Source organism: Zychaea mexicana (assembly GCF_025766255.1).
Source record: "Zychaea mexicana strain RSA 1403 chromosome Unknown BDB00scaffold_21, whole genome shotgun sequence".
Lineage (NCBI taxonomy): Eukaryota > Fungi > Mucoromycota > Mucoromycetes > Mucorales > Lichtheimiaceae > Zychaea > Zychaea mexicana.
The window spans coordinates 147,171-161,396 of NW_026516684.1; the positions used below are offsets into that span (position 1 = coordinate 147,171).

Sequence of the window (14,226 nt, forward strand, 5' to 3'; positions counted from 1 at the left end):
GGTTTAAAGAAAGGTATGCTATGAACTACTAGGTACATATTCTTGATGAAGATGAATTGACCTCATTGAGGCACGTATCGTTGCTTTTAATCTTCTTGAGGATTTCGCGAACCTAAGTACGCAAGTGGGCATGTGTGCGTGAGTTACCAAAAACTACTAGGGTACATGCGCGTCTTTGCTTACCTCGCCTGTTTCCACTGCAACGCTTCTTTCCAGATCGGCATAACTGCGACATAGTGGGCATTGAAAGCCGGGATAATGCGACAGTAAGGGTCGGATGCACTTGTAATGGAAGGTATGCTGACATGGTGCCACAAACAAGGCCTGAAAGGGCGCCACGGCGTAAAGACAGATGCAGCAGTCTTTGACAGCACAATCTGGTTCCGAGCAAGCGTCTTGATCCTGTTCCATGCTTTCTTCCTCGTCCTTTTCGGTCGTCGTGGGTGTTGATGTGAGTTTACGCAAAGATTGGTATGCTTGGAATCTGAAATGATATAGATGCGCGCGCGCGCGCAAAGGAGTTGTGAAAGTATCAATACATGAATACCTCGTGTTGCTTGCTGCTGAGTGGCTCTTTTTTGTCTTGTAAATGTGTTTTTAAAATAATTACCCAAAGACATCCACTTGATGTATCCGTTTCCGATTGATTTCCAATCGAAACTTGATGCTTCGATAGATATCTGCACGAGATGAAAAGATGAGCGACAGTTGTGTTTGAGTATGCACGAAATGTTTATGTATATGTACAAAGTGCAAAAAAAAAACAAAAAACAAGCACGGACCTTGGGCTCCTCCCCGAAAATCCACACCCAGCTGCAGGATATCACCATCTTTTAACGGAAACGTCTTTGATTCCTTGTTTGCTGCACATAGCCGCACATTGTTCAAGAACGTCCCGGATGAGGATCTGGTATCGCGGATATAGAACTATATAGCAAATAACATGTATTTATGTTTAGTATGGATAAGAGATCTCATAAACCTCATTCTAATATCTGTTTAGGCATATATTACCTTATGGCCAACAGTCCAAATGACTGCATGGCGTCGACTTATCACCTTGTTACGGAAGGAAATTCGATTCGGGATGAAAAACTCGTCTGTGAAACGACCCAGCTCTAGTACTGTTCCTGGTCTGAGGTCGCGTTCAATCACATCGATTCGCATGCCGGCCTCGCGTGTAAGGTCGATGCACGGAACCATACGAATCTGTGGCGCTTCTTCTTCGGATGTGAGACGATTGATTGAATGCGTATCGCTCGTAGTGTCGTCAGCTGTTAGAGTGGACAAGGAGGATGACAACCCATCGGGTGCATTGTCACTGTTTCGGCGTTCGTTGTCCGGCGTCGGAAACTGGAGATGATGATGATGCTGTCTATGAGTCCACGACGGTAATAAAGCTGAAGAAATAGTCACCAGCATGATTTATATTGCGATACCAAGATATTAACAGGAGAGGAAAAGCTGGAGAGAAAAATAAAGCAAGGTGGAAAAGTTGGTCGAGTCATTTAAATACCTTGTAAACCTCGTTCCATCCCGGCTTTTAGTGCTACACAAATTTAGCTGCGAGCAAGTATGGATATATAGGAGCGGACGTCCAATCACTTGTTTGTTATGTACGTTACTTGTTGTTATTGATAACAACAATAAGCTAAGACGATAGTGGCGCCAAAAGAGAAGCTCTCTGTTAGTGCGCTGTGTGGGGCCACTTTCAGCACTTGGGAAGGGGAAAAAAAAGGTAAACTATTTCTTTTTTCTCTTAAGACACAATCCCCATATTTGACAGAATCATAATCACCATACAATCTTTCTTTTTTCTCAAGCTCTCGTGACAAATTCTATTCTCGTGGCTCAATGAAAAATCATAACCGGGTCCGCCGTTGACGACGACGACTGTCTGGTGCTTTTTTTTTTCTTCTGTGCTTCTTAGTAGTACTGTAGTTTGTCATTATCCATATTCCTACAAACGAAATAATACCTTTTTTTTTAATTATTCATTTTGGAATTTATGAAAAACATACAAGCATGCACCCCATATCATCCAAGCGTTTCAATGCATGTACATTTGTCTGTATCTACAGCAGCACGTACATATAATCTAAAAGGCTAGATGGCGATAGCGTCTATTCTTTTTTTGAAATTCTTATCAGTTATTTTATCCCAATGGATCATCTGTCAGAAACACTTTGTTGTCATCCGTTCAGGAACGATCAGTGGCACACTTACAAATATCGTATTTTTGAAATGCGTAGCAAAGTGAGAGTGTGCCACTTAAATTTTTTCCGTAGTGCATAGATTGTAATGATTCAATGTGTCACATCAATTACCCATACAGTGCCAGTAATGGTTGTTACTATAAAACGAAATAACGCACATCTTCAACAACAGTAGCAGTAAGTTATGTGCGCGCACGTGCGTAGCCGAAACTGATAAACGCGACTTATAAGCAAGTTTCGAGAAATGGAGCGAAGGTTTGACATTTCTCGTACTTTTTTTATAAAATTCAATGAATCACCATTCAAATTTATGCTTTCTTCAAACTTATGGTGTTTTTTTTTTATCGAAAATATTGTTTCAAACATGAAAGGTTCCTGGTAACTCTTCGATAACAAGTATGTATCACCCATTCGTTTGTCTTTGGCTGCGCCAAAACTCATAAAAAAGGGACAACGACATTTTGAACTTTTCAATATCATAACATCATCGTCCCTTTTTTTTTATCATCAAAACATGTATCTAGTTCTTTCCTTCGCTGCGCTTGCTGGTCTTGCTGCTGCTGCCAACAACAACAACGATGTCAAGATTGTGATCAAGGACCACTATGATCTGCAGTTGGGGCAAGCTCGACAAATAACTCGCCAACAAGTGAATTTTCGTGGTGATACCAAGAAGTGGGGCCAAAACGATGCCCATTGCTGCTTCTCCTGCATCGTTTGCAGAGTTTACCTTCAAGGGCCATGATATTTCCCTTTTGTCGATGGCTACCCATGAGCATCACTCCGATTGATCCACACGAAACAAGATGGTCAAGACAAAAAGTTGACAGCCGTGTCTGTAGTGACCTTCCAATCATGTCCTGAACATCTCAAAAGTCTACAAAAAAGGGCCAGCAAGTCGGATGCTCCAAGTAGGGTACGGACGAGTAGCTGGCGACCACGATGTTCCCGCCCAGTGATTATTCCCAAGGACGTCAAGGGCTCTAGCCCAGATGTTTACGGTGATTTAGAAAGCACCTTCATGTGCCAATATCTAAAGGTTACACTGTTACCTTCTGCCCTTTATTATCCCATTCCCTTCTTCTCTTCATTCTCCTCTCCGTTTATTATTGTAACTTATCATCCGTGGCCCCACCAATATACTGTAGAAAGCGTTGATCGCATTCATTCTCAATAAAAGTATTACTATGATTTTATTTCAAAGGAAGAAAAAAAAAAGAGCTTTATTATGAGTATATGAAGTGTCATGTGACGCGCATAGATGAAATAAAATAAAAAAAAAAGCTTGTGATATACATGGAAAAGGGTTTACGTTGGGGAAAACCTATTCGGACGTAGGCGTTGCTCGTCGTCCAATAGGAGACTTTGTAGCCCTCTGGTGGGTGGTATTCAAAATTCTATCCAACGACGCTTGATTCAACAAAATGCCATCATTTGCTGCTCGACGCACATTCAGCGTCAGCTGTCGCAACTGTGTTGCCATGGACGCAAGCTCGTCGTTGCGTTTCCGTAACAACTGCCCTTGACTCTCGCTTGCCTCCTCTAACTTTTTCCGTGCATCATGGGCCGCTGCCTCACGCCGCTTCAACACGTGTATCTCCCTTTCGTAATGAGCAATCAGGTCGCGCGACTTGTCCGCATCCATCTTGGCCGCCTTTTGCATTTGCTTCTTTTCGAGCTTGAGCGATACTATCTCAGATTGCATCTTGCCTACATAGGCTTCGGCCTTGGCGCGTGCAGTTTGCAGGGTATGGTTCGTCTGGGTATACTTTTGTTTGAATGCTTGGTTTTCGGCCGAAAGCTTCTTGAGCTTTTGTTCATACAGTCGTCGAACATCGTCTGCTTGTCGAGTTTCTCTTAGTTGCATCACGGTGGTTGCTCCAGTATTGCTGCCACGCGCAGTAGCTCTGGCGTGGGTGGTAACAACGGGTGCTCGGCTGCCGCTCGGCCGTTTGCGGAGCGCCATGTCACGCTCCTTTTCGGTTTCCACAAGATGCTCGTGCAGTTCGTTCAGCTTGTCCTCATACGTTGACCGCATCTGTGTGTACTCATCTTCCGATTTCTCCAGTTGTCCAACAAGCTCTTTTTTCACAAGCAGGTCGGCTTGCACCTGGTGAAGCATCTTTAGCAAATCTTTGCTGCGCCGCCGCCCTGCTGCTGCTGCTGCTGCAGACGTGCCGTGCTGTCGCGTCGATGAGGTCCAACTGGAAGAGAGGCGGGATGTGGCAACCGAATTATCTGAATCGTCCAAGAGCGAGTCGGTCCATGATAACGACTCGCGTTTGGTTGAACCATTGGTGGATTGGGCAGCACGCGGTGAGCTGGTCCATGTGGGTACGGCCTAATAGAAATCTTTAATACTCCATCTGTTTTTTTTTCTCTGTATATCCCGGGGGGGTTTTTAACCCTTATAGCATCACAAGTACAAAATTGGCTTACCAAAGCTTCCAGTTCGGCATCCGAGTCAAAGTCACCGTCTTTCTCACAGCTGACAGAGCAAAATGGTCCAGACTCATCATCATAAGCGTTTCCGTTCATTGTGCTTGCGTTGCCGTTGTTGTTGTTGTTGTAATTGTGAGCTTTGGAATTCTCATTGTGATCACGTTCAGTGGAACGGAAGAGATCGCTGCTACCACTACTACTAGAACGTTTTAAGTCTACGCCTGATATATCCTGTATCACGGTTTCATCTTGAGACTGTGACCAAACAAACAGCAAATTGTTTGCGTTTTCGCTAAGTAAAGTTTAGAATCAGGGAAACTCCAACAGCAGATTCCCCCATCAATCGATTTCTCATTGGGGGGGGGCATCATTGACTGGAGACAAGAAGAAAGAAAGGGTGCGTGTGTTTACCTCGCTTGGCCTTTCGTGTGAACTGAATGACTGAGACCGGGCATCGAATGCTGACTAGAACGGAAATATGTCAAAACAAAGGGTTGTATTCTTTTTTTTTGGTTTTTCTGCGTTAGAATTTACCCCATTGGTTGGTCCCAGCATCATATGAATTAGTTTTTCAGTAGTAGTGGTGGTGTTGTTGTTGTTGTTGCCATCAGCGCCACGTTTCCTACTATGTGTTTTCATTCGCTGAGCAATCGGTACATATTTACGCTTTTGTCGACGTCCGGAAAGGGTCCCAACAGGTCTGCTGTGGATGTGTCTCATGGCGTCACGATGGTCAAGAGAAGAAGATGCTGCGGCGCCATGGCGTCCTGGTACTGCCGCTGAATGGGAGGGATACAGTCCTGGATAGCTGTTATTGCTATGCGTCACGGTGCTGCTGCTCATCATGGAAGAAGGCGTGCTACTCTGGGGTGAGTAAGCGGTGGTGGTGGTGGTGGTGGTGGTTTCTGCTATACCAGTAGTAGTAGCCATCAAACGGGCCTCAGCCAACTGAAGTTTCAACGCCTCTACAGTTTCAGCATACTGGCGAATCACCGGATGAGCCTCGGTGATCAGAGGGTCAGGTGAGATCTGTGCTAGCAACGTGTCTCTCTCGCTCTGCACTCTAGCCAATTCAGCTGATGTTTCTTGATTGTACTGGCGCATCCGGACTAATTCCTCCCGCTCATGCACCCATCGATCGCTCTCTAGAAGCAGCTCAAGCTGTTGGTGTTGCTGATGACTTGTATGCTGATGATGGTGGTTCTGGACCTTTTGGAGGATAGACATCTGCATTTTTAGCTGAGAGACCTTGGTTCGCAAGAAATCGAGCTCGTCTGGACTGCCTTCATAATCGTGGTTGATCTCGACGCGATTCTGGATATTGCGTGCTCGACCGGCATATTTCAGGGTATTCAGTGTCTTCATATAATCTGCATCCGCAGGGCTGACGCAGGCCAGCATAAGCGTATGGCTGTTGCCTCCCAGACTGTCCTGCAGCAATCTGGTCAGCTTGCTGTCGCGGTAAGGTACATGGGCCCCCTTGCGGGACTCGTCGCCGAGTGCTGAAATGACATTACCCAGTGCGAGTAAGCCGGTGTTGATGGCTATGCCTTCTTTTTGCCGATCACCAATTGTTCGCTTGAGCTAGCAGCTTCCAGTTCAGTTTTTTTTTTTTCTTGCTTCTTCCCTCCACCCCTCAAAGAGCAACCTTTCTTACCCTTTCTGAACCTGCGAGATCCACAAAGTGAAACTTGGATGCAATGCGTTTCATCATGGGCGACGTGTCGATAAATGTCGTGCTGCTGCTGTTGTTGTTGGTATCATCTGCCATTTGCTGTTTTAATAGCACCGAAAACACAGCATGAGACCGAGAAGATGCGGCATTTATATCTGTAGACCCTGTTGCTCTGTACGCAGCTCCTTGTCGCAGCAGCCTAAAGGACAGGACCAGGGGGGGGGGCAGGACAGGACAGGACAGGACAATTGTGTTTATGCAATTAATACTCGCCTTCCCCACATGTGCATTCCACTTTTTTCATCTTTTTTTCTTTACCCCAAGAGTTCCTCAGCATTGTGCACTTGTTCCTCACGAACACCAGCCCAGTAGATACTGCCATCCAAAGCTTCGCGGATCGACGGATGTATCTCCGCCGTATCCCGATGTGGCTCCAAAAGGTCGTTGAGATCCTCATGATACAGCTCCAGAAAAGACACGTAGACCTGGAACGAGTCGTCACCCCCTTTCGTCTTGGACTTTTCTAACCCGTCGAAAAGCAGGTGTGCAAACCGTTGAACGATGCCTATAAATAGAATTCTCAATTAGAAAAAGAGGCTCTTTTTTTTTTTTAATGTTTGGGATAGATAAATCCAAATTTTCTAACACGCCTTGATCTCCGTCTTGAGTGGTGGTGGTGGTTGTTGTATCTATGCCTGTGCCCATGCTATATGTCTTTCCGGAACCGGTTTGGCTTTAACAGCTTTTAAAGTTAGAGAAAAGAAAAAAAAGAAAACGACGATCAAGGGGGAAGGTTTCGACGAGATGGAGAGCAAGGGCGGAAAAGAGCCAACTTTTTTTTTTTTTTTTTGTTTCCCTTTCTTCTCCTCAAGTCGCATTATCCGTTTGTTTCGTTCATGCAGCAGCAGCAGCACCCAAGCAATAACAACAACAACAACAAAGACACATACCCATATGCTAGTACAGTAACATTGTTGCTAAATAGATATGCATCTTAGTATAATCAGGCACACTGGTACATTATCTTTTTTATTACTATTATTATGCTTATTCTTATTTATTACCCCTCAATGAAGCGATCGACAAGTGGAACAACCGTGTCACTGAATACCGTGTGTTGCGTGGATTCAGGCTTAAACACATGGTCAAAAGTGAATGCTCTATCTGATCCCAAAAAGATCTGCGGCTCGTCTTTGGCGAACGTGATGCATTCGTGGTAATTGGCGGATTGCTCTTTGGCGGAGAGTGGCCGGACCCGCAATGCCACCCTAATTAGAAAATGATTCCACAATGTCAGCAGAAACAAGACAATGAACACACACGATTCTTAGAGAGAGAGGAAGCGCTTTTCTTTTAATTATTATTTTTTTTTTGGGGGTCATCTTGCCTGACAGCAGTAGTCGCCATAGAGATGGAGAAGGCAAAAACAAAAGAAAGGGAAAGGGTGCTTTTTGCCTTTTAAAAAAAAAGTGAGGGAAGCGGGGCAAAATGGGTTGCCAGGTTTTTACTGCACACACTTTTTGGCTTGCCCAAACAACACGCCCAATAATGCGGAGATCAGAAAAGGTGCCTGAGGTTGCTGGGTCATAGAGTATGGGCCAAACACAGAGAGTGGGCAAACGTGCGTGTGTCCGTTCGCCGCCCGCCGCTATATACAATGCCCAGTCAGACAAAAACGTCGTCATAGGCAATAGCGGACTTGGGGTTTAAGCGACGACGACGACGACAGTACTTCTGCTTGGCACACAGCAGCAGCAGTACTTGATAGAAAGAGCCGTCCATGGTTAGTCTCTGCAGAAAATATATTATCCGTGAACCGTGCCGTGCCCCGGGGGGGGGGAGGTGCGTGGCAACGAAAAGATAGCCACGACAGTAGCCCATTTTCACACGCATCCTCTATAGGTAGTAGCAATAGCAGCATAGTATCAAGTGCACGAGCCATTAAAAAAAAAAATACCGTGGCAACCATGCAGCATTGGCACCACACAAAGGCAATAATGGCGCTCGACATATTCTATAAGATTCTTCCAACGCGTGATATGATCCAAGCTTCACATCACACTCTTTTGATCAAAGCGCACCAAGTCGTCTTTTTATGTAATAGTGCAAGACACGGTGGGTGTCTCTCTCTCTCTCTCATGGAAATTTACAGAAGCTTGCCTCATCTATAAGTAATGTGGTGCGATAATTATTACGTTTGGGACCGGAAAAGTGACCTTCGATCCTTTTTCTTTCACATAATTTGAAGGGCATGTGAGCCCTTTTGTCTTTATGTATTGTGGGAACTCCCCCGGTTCTTCTAAAAGGGCGGGGCAAAAAGGTTGGAAGGGTGAGGCACTTTTTATGAGGCGGGATAGTCTCGGTGAGAGGTCCTGGCCCAAGAACGAAAAAAAAAAAAGTCCGCATTGAGGAAGGGCGTGTTGTTCAGAGCACACACACATATCACGTTTTGGTGCGACAGGTGAGTCCAGGCCCCAAGGGAGCCCCATTTATTTTAGCGGGATGGCCTTTCTGGCACCAACAGCCGTGTCCACTTGGCCAAAAAACCCCAAGGCGAGAGGAGGATCGGGACCCCAGCAGCCCCCCCAAGCCATTTTTTTTTGTTTCCCCTGTTTGTCATCATGCCGACACATGCCTTTTGTTTTCCTTTCTTATTGTATATAAAAGAGAAAACCAGATCTGGGTTTCCCTTGGCTCGCCTCTCTTTTTTTTTTTTTCATTCTTCATCCATTACACCGTCATGCTTGCCACGTCCACAATGATGCTCGAAAGCACCACCACCACTACCACCACCACCACCACATCATCATTATCATCATCATCATCATCATCGCGCGCTGATGCAGCACACCCACGCCGTCACTCGTTCTCATCCTTTGTCCGAAACCTTATGCTCTTGATATCACCATCCGTCTCCAACGACGACGACGACGACGACGACAGCGACAGCGACAGCGACTCGACAACCACAGTGAGCAATTATCACACCTGTGGCTACGATGCGCATGCGACAGGCGAAGCATCCAAGAAAAACAGCCTCTTCTTGGAAATGTATTTCTCCTTCCCCGCACTCGAAGATACTGATGCCGAGTCGAATTTGTGCGCTGCAGACGCTCATCACATCCACAACAACAACAACAACAACACTAGGAGCACCGGTGCTTCGTTCATCGTTCCAACCAGCCGAGTGCTTTGTTGAAAATATTTACCTTCATCTTACATCATTTGCAACATACTACTATATACCTTCCATCTGTCAGCATCATCCAACACCCCCCCCCTCATTCTTATTCTACCATCCACAACAGCAGCCAAATAACAGCCGCCCATTGTTTTTCCAATTACAAGACAATCACACACACATATCTATTTCTTCCCGCTACCCCTTCTTGAACCCCAAAAAATACCAGACCCTTTTATCTATCTATTTGATCTCCCATTTTGTATATTATCATCATTCTTTTTTTTTTCTTTTATGAAAGCTTATTTATGCATGTAAAACACACAACAAATGTCATTTAATAAATGAGCCAAAGGAAAACTCTCTGTTATCCTAAAAGCTCATCTACCATCTCGCACATAGTGTATGAAAAAGGCAAAAACCGCATGGAGAGAGAGAGAGAGAGAGTATGTAGTGAAGGCGGGGCTTCCTTCATCTATGTGAGCAGTGGCTCGGGCCCCTGGATTAACCGGTTTGCAGCATTATGTCAATCGAAAAATAGTTTTTTTTTTGGCTTACAAGTCCGAATTTTTTTTTTTTTGCGCTCGCCGGCCCCTTTGGCTTTTGCCCGGGGGGAACATCAGGATACTTTAACGCCTTGAGTGATCGAGCCTTTCTGATTTTGACAGCACTTTGTTGTGATGGCGGATTGGGCCGATGTGGGAGGGCGAGAAAAAAAAAAAAAAAAAGACATAGAATGTATCATCATCGCACAAATGATCGCTCCCTCAGCCCGGGTCGGCTTATTGAGGCTTGTGGGCCTCTCTCCCCCCCCCCAATAAGTTATTATCTTGTGACCCGCTTTAGCTTTAGTGGTAGTAGTAGTAGTAGTATAATGGCTGTTATTATTACCACATCCAGTAGTAGTAGTAGTAGTAGTGAGTGGCCCAATGGTTCAAGACAAGTGAGTCATTACGACCGACCGACCGACGTTATGCCAACCCCAAAAATCATGTATCATACCAAAAAAAAAAAAAAAGCTGGTCATAATTTTATACCAGAAACCCTTCGTTTGGTCTTGGCAAGCTTGTTCGTGATTTCCCCTCTCCCTCCCTCCCTCCCCCCCCCCTCTTTTTACCTTATGAGCAGTTTACGCCTGAAGAAAAATACCTCATTCGCGTGTTTGAATTCTTTCTTTCAGCTGCAGATGGCAAAAGGGAAAAAACACTTGCATAATTGCCCATTTCCAGATGATATAGCCACCACCATCACCAATTTTTCACTTGGTACTGCAAAATAATGAACGTTTTACTTGCAAACAGTTATATGTGCTAGTCCACATTGGATGAACCAGCCCCTCCCTCTCCCCCACCCACCCATCATACAACAACCTTATGATGCATGCTTGGGATCGCTCTTTATTTAATTTCTGCTGCTTATGCTGCAACCAGATACGTAATCATACTGGCTATTTCTGTCAATAATGTATGAAGGGATCTTTTTTTTTTTTTGAATGGGGCAACAGAACCAAAAAAAAAAACACATTACTCTTGGAATAATGCGACTACTAGTCTAATACTAAAAACAACCATCACGACTGCTGCTGCTATATCATCATCATCCACTTTTTTTATAATGATGGTTCACGAGGCTCTTGGAATGATGATTCACGTTCAGCAGCATCGATCAGATCCTGCGTCATTTCATCCTTGATCGATTTTCCACTGTTCTCCGTTCCAGAAGATGGGAGTCCTGGTGAGTTTCCGTCGCGTCCTCTTGGCTTATTAATGGTATTATAGATGGATAAAGCCTAAAAACGGATTTTTCTAGGTGTGAGAAATTACACAATCCGCCCAAAAGGTTTATCGATAGAAAAAAATCCCCCAATAGATTTTTACCTGAGCCACCATGGAAGCAGCGTCATTGGCAGCCGCGGGAACAATCATGGTCGTTCCCTCCTTGGCCATCTTTCCAAAGGCATCCACGTACTTTTCAGCGACTGTCATCGAAACCGCATCAGTACCACGGTGCCGGCTGATGGCGACGGCAACCTTTTCGATACCCTTTGCAGATGCTTGTGCACGGAGCAAGATCGCCTCGGCTTCACCGGATGCCTTGTTGATTTGTTCAGCCTTCTCGGCTTCTGACGCCAGGATGGTAGCTTGCTTACGACCCTCTGCTACGTTGATGGCGGCTTGTCGCGCACCTAGTATCCGATATATAAAAAAAAACCCCCTTCAATAACTTTTTTGTTTCCAACTCTACTGAATATGTCCCCCCTCCATTTCGTCGGTCATTACCTTCGGATTCAAGAATTTGTGCACGCTTGGTACGCTCCGCAGAAACTTGTTGATGCATGGACTCAACCACCTTTGCCGGAGGATGAATATCGCCTAATTAAGTAGCAGCTTGTATAGTTTAATAGCCCATAGGATTGCCTTTTTACTTGGGGGAGGGGGAACTTACGGATCTCATATCGAAGACACTGGATTCCCCAGTCTTCAGACGCGGAGTTGATTGCGTCCACAATGTTTGAGTTCAGGTGAGCTCGTTCTGCCAGCGTGCGATCCAATGTCATTTGGCCGATCTCTGCGCGCATGGTGGTTTGTGCGAGTTGTGTAATAGCGAATTCGGCATCCTCTACTCCATAAGAAGCCTAGATTGCATCATTGAAGCGTCAGAAAATAGCTCCATTATTAACGGGCATGATAAGAAAGTTTTTTTTATGCAAGAAAATAACCTTGAACGGGTCCATGATACGGTAATACAAGACACCATCAAGCTCCAGAGTGACGTTATCTTTGTGTGTGTGTTGTGACAGAAACCAAAAAAAAAAAATTAGGATCTTCCCCGGCATATCTTTCCTTTGTTACCAGTTTCCCCATACACCGTGCCTTCCTGCCCTCGTTTTATGTTCCCGGCTCGAAAAATAAAAGATATCCGATAGATTTGAGCTTTTTTTTTTTTTAGTTTACCTTGGGTAATAGCACTCTGGCTCGGGACTTCAATAGCTGTTTCTTTGAGACTCTTGACGTACTTTATACGGTCAAGTATCGGCACCAAGATATTCAATCCGGGTTCGAGCATGCGGTGGAATTTACCCATGCGCTCGACAATCCATGCTTCTTGTTGTGGAACGAATTTGACAACCTAAAATAATAGAAAAGCTAAAATTCAGGGCATAATTGTAAAAAGAAAAGAAAAGAAAGAGAACGTACAGTGTTTCGTGGTAATGACTTGCGTTCTCCACCTCCCCAACCAGAACCAGAACCTGTTCCAAACTGTGTAGGTGCACCATAGGAGTCGTAGTCGTTATTATAGCCATAGCCGCTGTAAAACCGGACACGATGGCATACTGCTGACTACACAATTTTGTTTTGAGCATTTCTTTTTCTCGAGTTTCAAAGAAATTCTTTCCTTATAAAGTGACATTTTTTACCTTGAGTGCCGTATTCTGTGCTAATAAGCGAGTGTTGAGAATGGGAGCAGAACGAATCAAGGCACGCGATCGCTGTACAGATTGCATTGTTTTTTTCTCGACACGTCTGCTTAATGTTGTGGAGAGAGAGAAAAAAAAAAGGGGGGGGTGGTGGGCTACCTGCAGCAGGAATTGGGACGCGTGTATTTTAGACACAACCCACCAGCGTTTTAATGACTCCGCTCACGTCATGTATACCGTGCACACAAAGAAACGTTCAAATGGGCGGGTACAAAGAACCAAAGGGAAGAGTTGGTAGAGTCCAAGAGCACCGTCTCATGTAAATAGCGAGGTGTGGTGGTAACATGCCAAGGGCGCCAGGTCACAAAGGGGAGTGTCAATAGGGATGACAACAAACAAGAACAAACACGATGCTTTTCCAACGCACACAAGCTTATCAAGGGGAGGCATTCATGTGGTAAGTAAGCGAACTTGATATGGCTGATCCAAACTGGGATTGCTGTGACAATAGCAGTGCAGTTCGTGTAGATGACAACGGTGGCAGCAAGAGAAGACACCATTCTTTTGATTTACCCATATATAAGGCATGTGAAGTCAAAAGGGATGACGATGTCTTTGTTACAACAAGCCTTTCATTTCCTGGACAAATGTGCAGTGACAATAGAGAAGCCCGTTCTGTTCGGCTGACATGTGATTGCCCAGTGCGCACGTCACTGCCAGACCCAATGTTTCATGTCTGATTTGACGCGCACAACAGCGACACCAGCTTTTTTAAATACTAGCCAATTATGTGTGTTGTAGGACGAAGCGTTGTACGCTACCTGTGCCGAGTAAAAGAAGAATGGTGGAGCAAGAAGCAGGAGCAGCATAAATGTACATGTAAAGCGCGGGGTAAGAGATTATGTTGATGGAGCATAAAGAGCATATGCTTTGTTGTTGTTGTTGTTGTGGAGTAACAAAAAAGTCCGTGATTTGTCAGTGTATATTATTCCAGTTCGCTGCCCAGGGAACGGAAGAACTGATTATCCCTCGCTGTATTTGACATTTGGTTCCCCCCCCTAAATCTTTTATCAGATGCAGCCCTCGACAGAGTCTTTTACTTGGATATTCACAGCAAAGAAAATAAAAATGATCCGTTTTTTTTTTCTTTTCTCCACACTTTTTTTTTTCTTTCTTGGGCGGAGTGCACTTGCAAAACGGTGATGTTGCTGACACAGAGAAATGCTCTGGGAAGTTCGTCAGGAAGGCGTTAGGGCATTAGTAAAGCGAAATGCTCATTGAATATCCGATATTA

General features: G+C 44.9%; 5 protein-coding genes across 5 annotated transcripts; 1 reads left to right on the forward strand and 4 right to left on the reverse strand.

The window, feature by feature from the left end:
- Nucleotides 1-28: 28 nt before the first annotated feature.
- Nucleotides 29-1,422, reverse strand: BDB00DRAFT_870474 (uncharacterized protein; the record flags this gene model as incomplete). The annotated part of the gene is made up of 5 exons (XM_053126706.1): nucleotides 29-112; nucleotides 184-484; nucleotides 611-680; nucleotides 783-927; nucleotides 1,015-1,422. The coding sequence occupies 5 exons, from the start codon at nucleotides 1,420-1,422 to the stop codon at nucleotides 29-31; spliced, it is 1,008 nt and encodes a 335-aa protein (XP_052981589.1).
- Nucleotides 1,423-3,407: 1,985 nt separating this feature from the next.
- Nucleotides 3,408-6,338, reverse strand: BDB00DRAFT_814190 (uncharacterized protein). The gene is made up of 5 exons (XM_053122823.1): nucleotides 6,316-6,338; nucleotides 5,193-6,242; nucleotides 5,070-5,119; nucleotides 4,656-4,950; nucleotides 3,408-4,557 (listed from the first exon to the last, which is right to left on the reverse strand). Exons 2-5 carry the CDS (start codon nucleotides 6,057-6,059, stop codon nucleotides 3,541-3,543), a joined length of 2,229 nt encoding a protein of 742 aa, XP_052981590.1. The 5' UTR covers nucleotides 6,060-6,242; nucleotides 6,316-6,338; the 3' UTR covers nucleotides 3,408-3,540.
- Nucleotides 6,339-6,544: 206 nt separating this feature from the next.
- On the reverse strand, nucleotides 6,545-7,212 carry BDB00DRAFT_243095 (uncharacterized protein). Its single transcript, XM_053116629.1, has 2 exons — nucleotides 6,984-7,212; nucleotides 6,545-6,898 (listed from the first exon to the last, which is right to left on the reverse strand). Exons 1-2 carry the CDS (start codon nucleotides 7,036-7,038, stop codon nucleotides 6,648-6,650), a joined length of 306 nt encoding a protein of 101 aa, XP_052981591.1. The 5' UTR covers nucleotides 7,039-7,212; the 3' UTR covers nucleotides 6,545-6,647.
- Nucleotides 7,213-9,073: 1,861 nt separating this feature from the next.
- On the forward strand, nucleotides 9,074-9,532 carry BDB00DRAFT_870476 (uncharacterized protein; the record flags this gene model as incomplete). The annotated part of the gene is made up of 1 exon (XM_053126707.1): nucleotides 9,074-9,532. The coding sequence occupies one exon, from the start codon at nucleotides 9,074-9,076 to the stop codon at nucleotides 9,530-9,532; it is 459 nt and encodes a 152-aa protein (XP_052981592.1).
- Nucleotides 9,533-11,123: 1,591 nt separating this feature from the next.
- BDB00DRAFT_786409 (uncharacterized protein) lies at nucleotides 11,124-13,019 on the reverse strand (the record flags this gene model as incomplete). Its single annotated transcript, XM_053120609.1, has 8 exons — nucleotides 11,124-11,303; nucleotides 11,392-11,699; nucleotides 11,794-11,886; nucleotides 11,960-12,149; nucleotides 12,234-12,292; nucleotides 12,469-12,643; nucleotides 12,712-12,855; nucleotides 12,933-13,019. 8 exons carry the CDS (start codon nucleotides 13,017-13,019, stop codon nucleotides 11,124-11,126), a joined length of 1,236 nt encoding a protein of 411 aa, XP_052981593.1.
- Nucleotides 13,020-14,226: the final 1,207 nt, after the last annotated feature.

Bases quoted from the DNA above. Each gene is read 5' to 3' on its own strand.
- BDB00DRAFT_814190 (XM_053122823.1), bottom strand. From the start codon at position 6,059: ATGCTGGCCTGCGTCAGCCCTGCGGATGCAGATTATATGAAGACACTG. The intron at 4,951-5,069 runs GTAAACACACGC...AACTTTACTTAG, and splicing joins CACACGAAAGGCCAAGCGAG to CGAAAACGCAAACAATTTGC. The intron at 4,558-4,655 runs GTAAGCCAATTT...GATTTCTATTAG, and splicing joins ATGCCGAACTGGAAGCTTTG to GCCGTACCCACATGGACCAG.
- BDB00DRAFT_243095 (XM_053116629.1), bottom strand. From the start codon at position 7,038: ATGGGCACAGGCATAGATACAACAACCACCACCACCACTCAAGACGGA. The intron at 6,899-6,983 runs GCGTGTTAGAAA...TTCTATTTATAG, and splicing joins CACTCAAGACGGAGATCAAG to GCATCGTTCAACGGTTTGCA.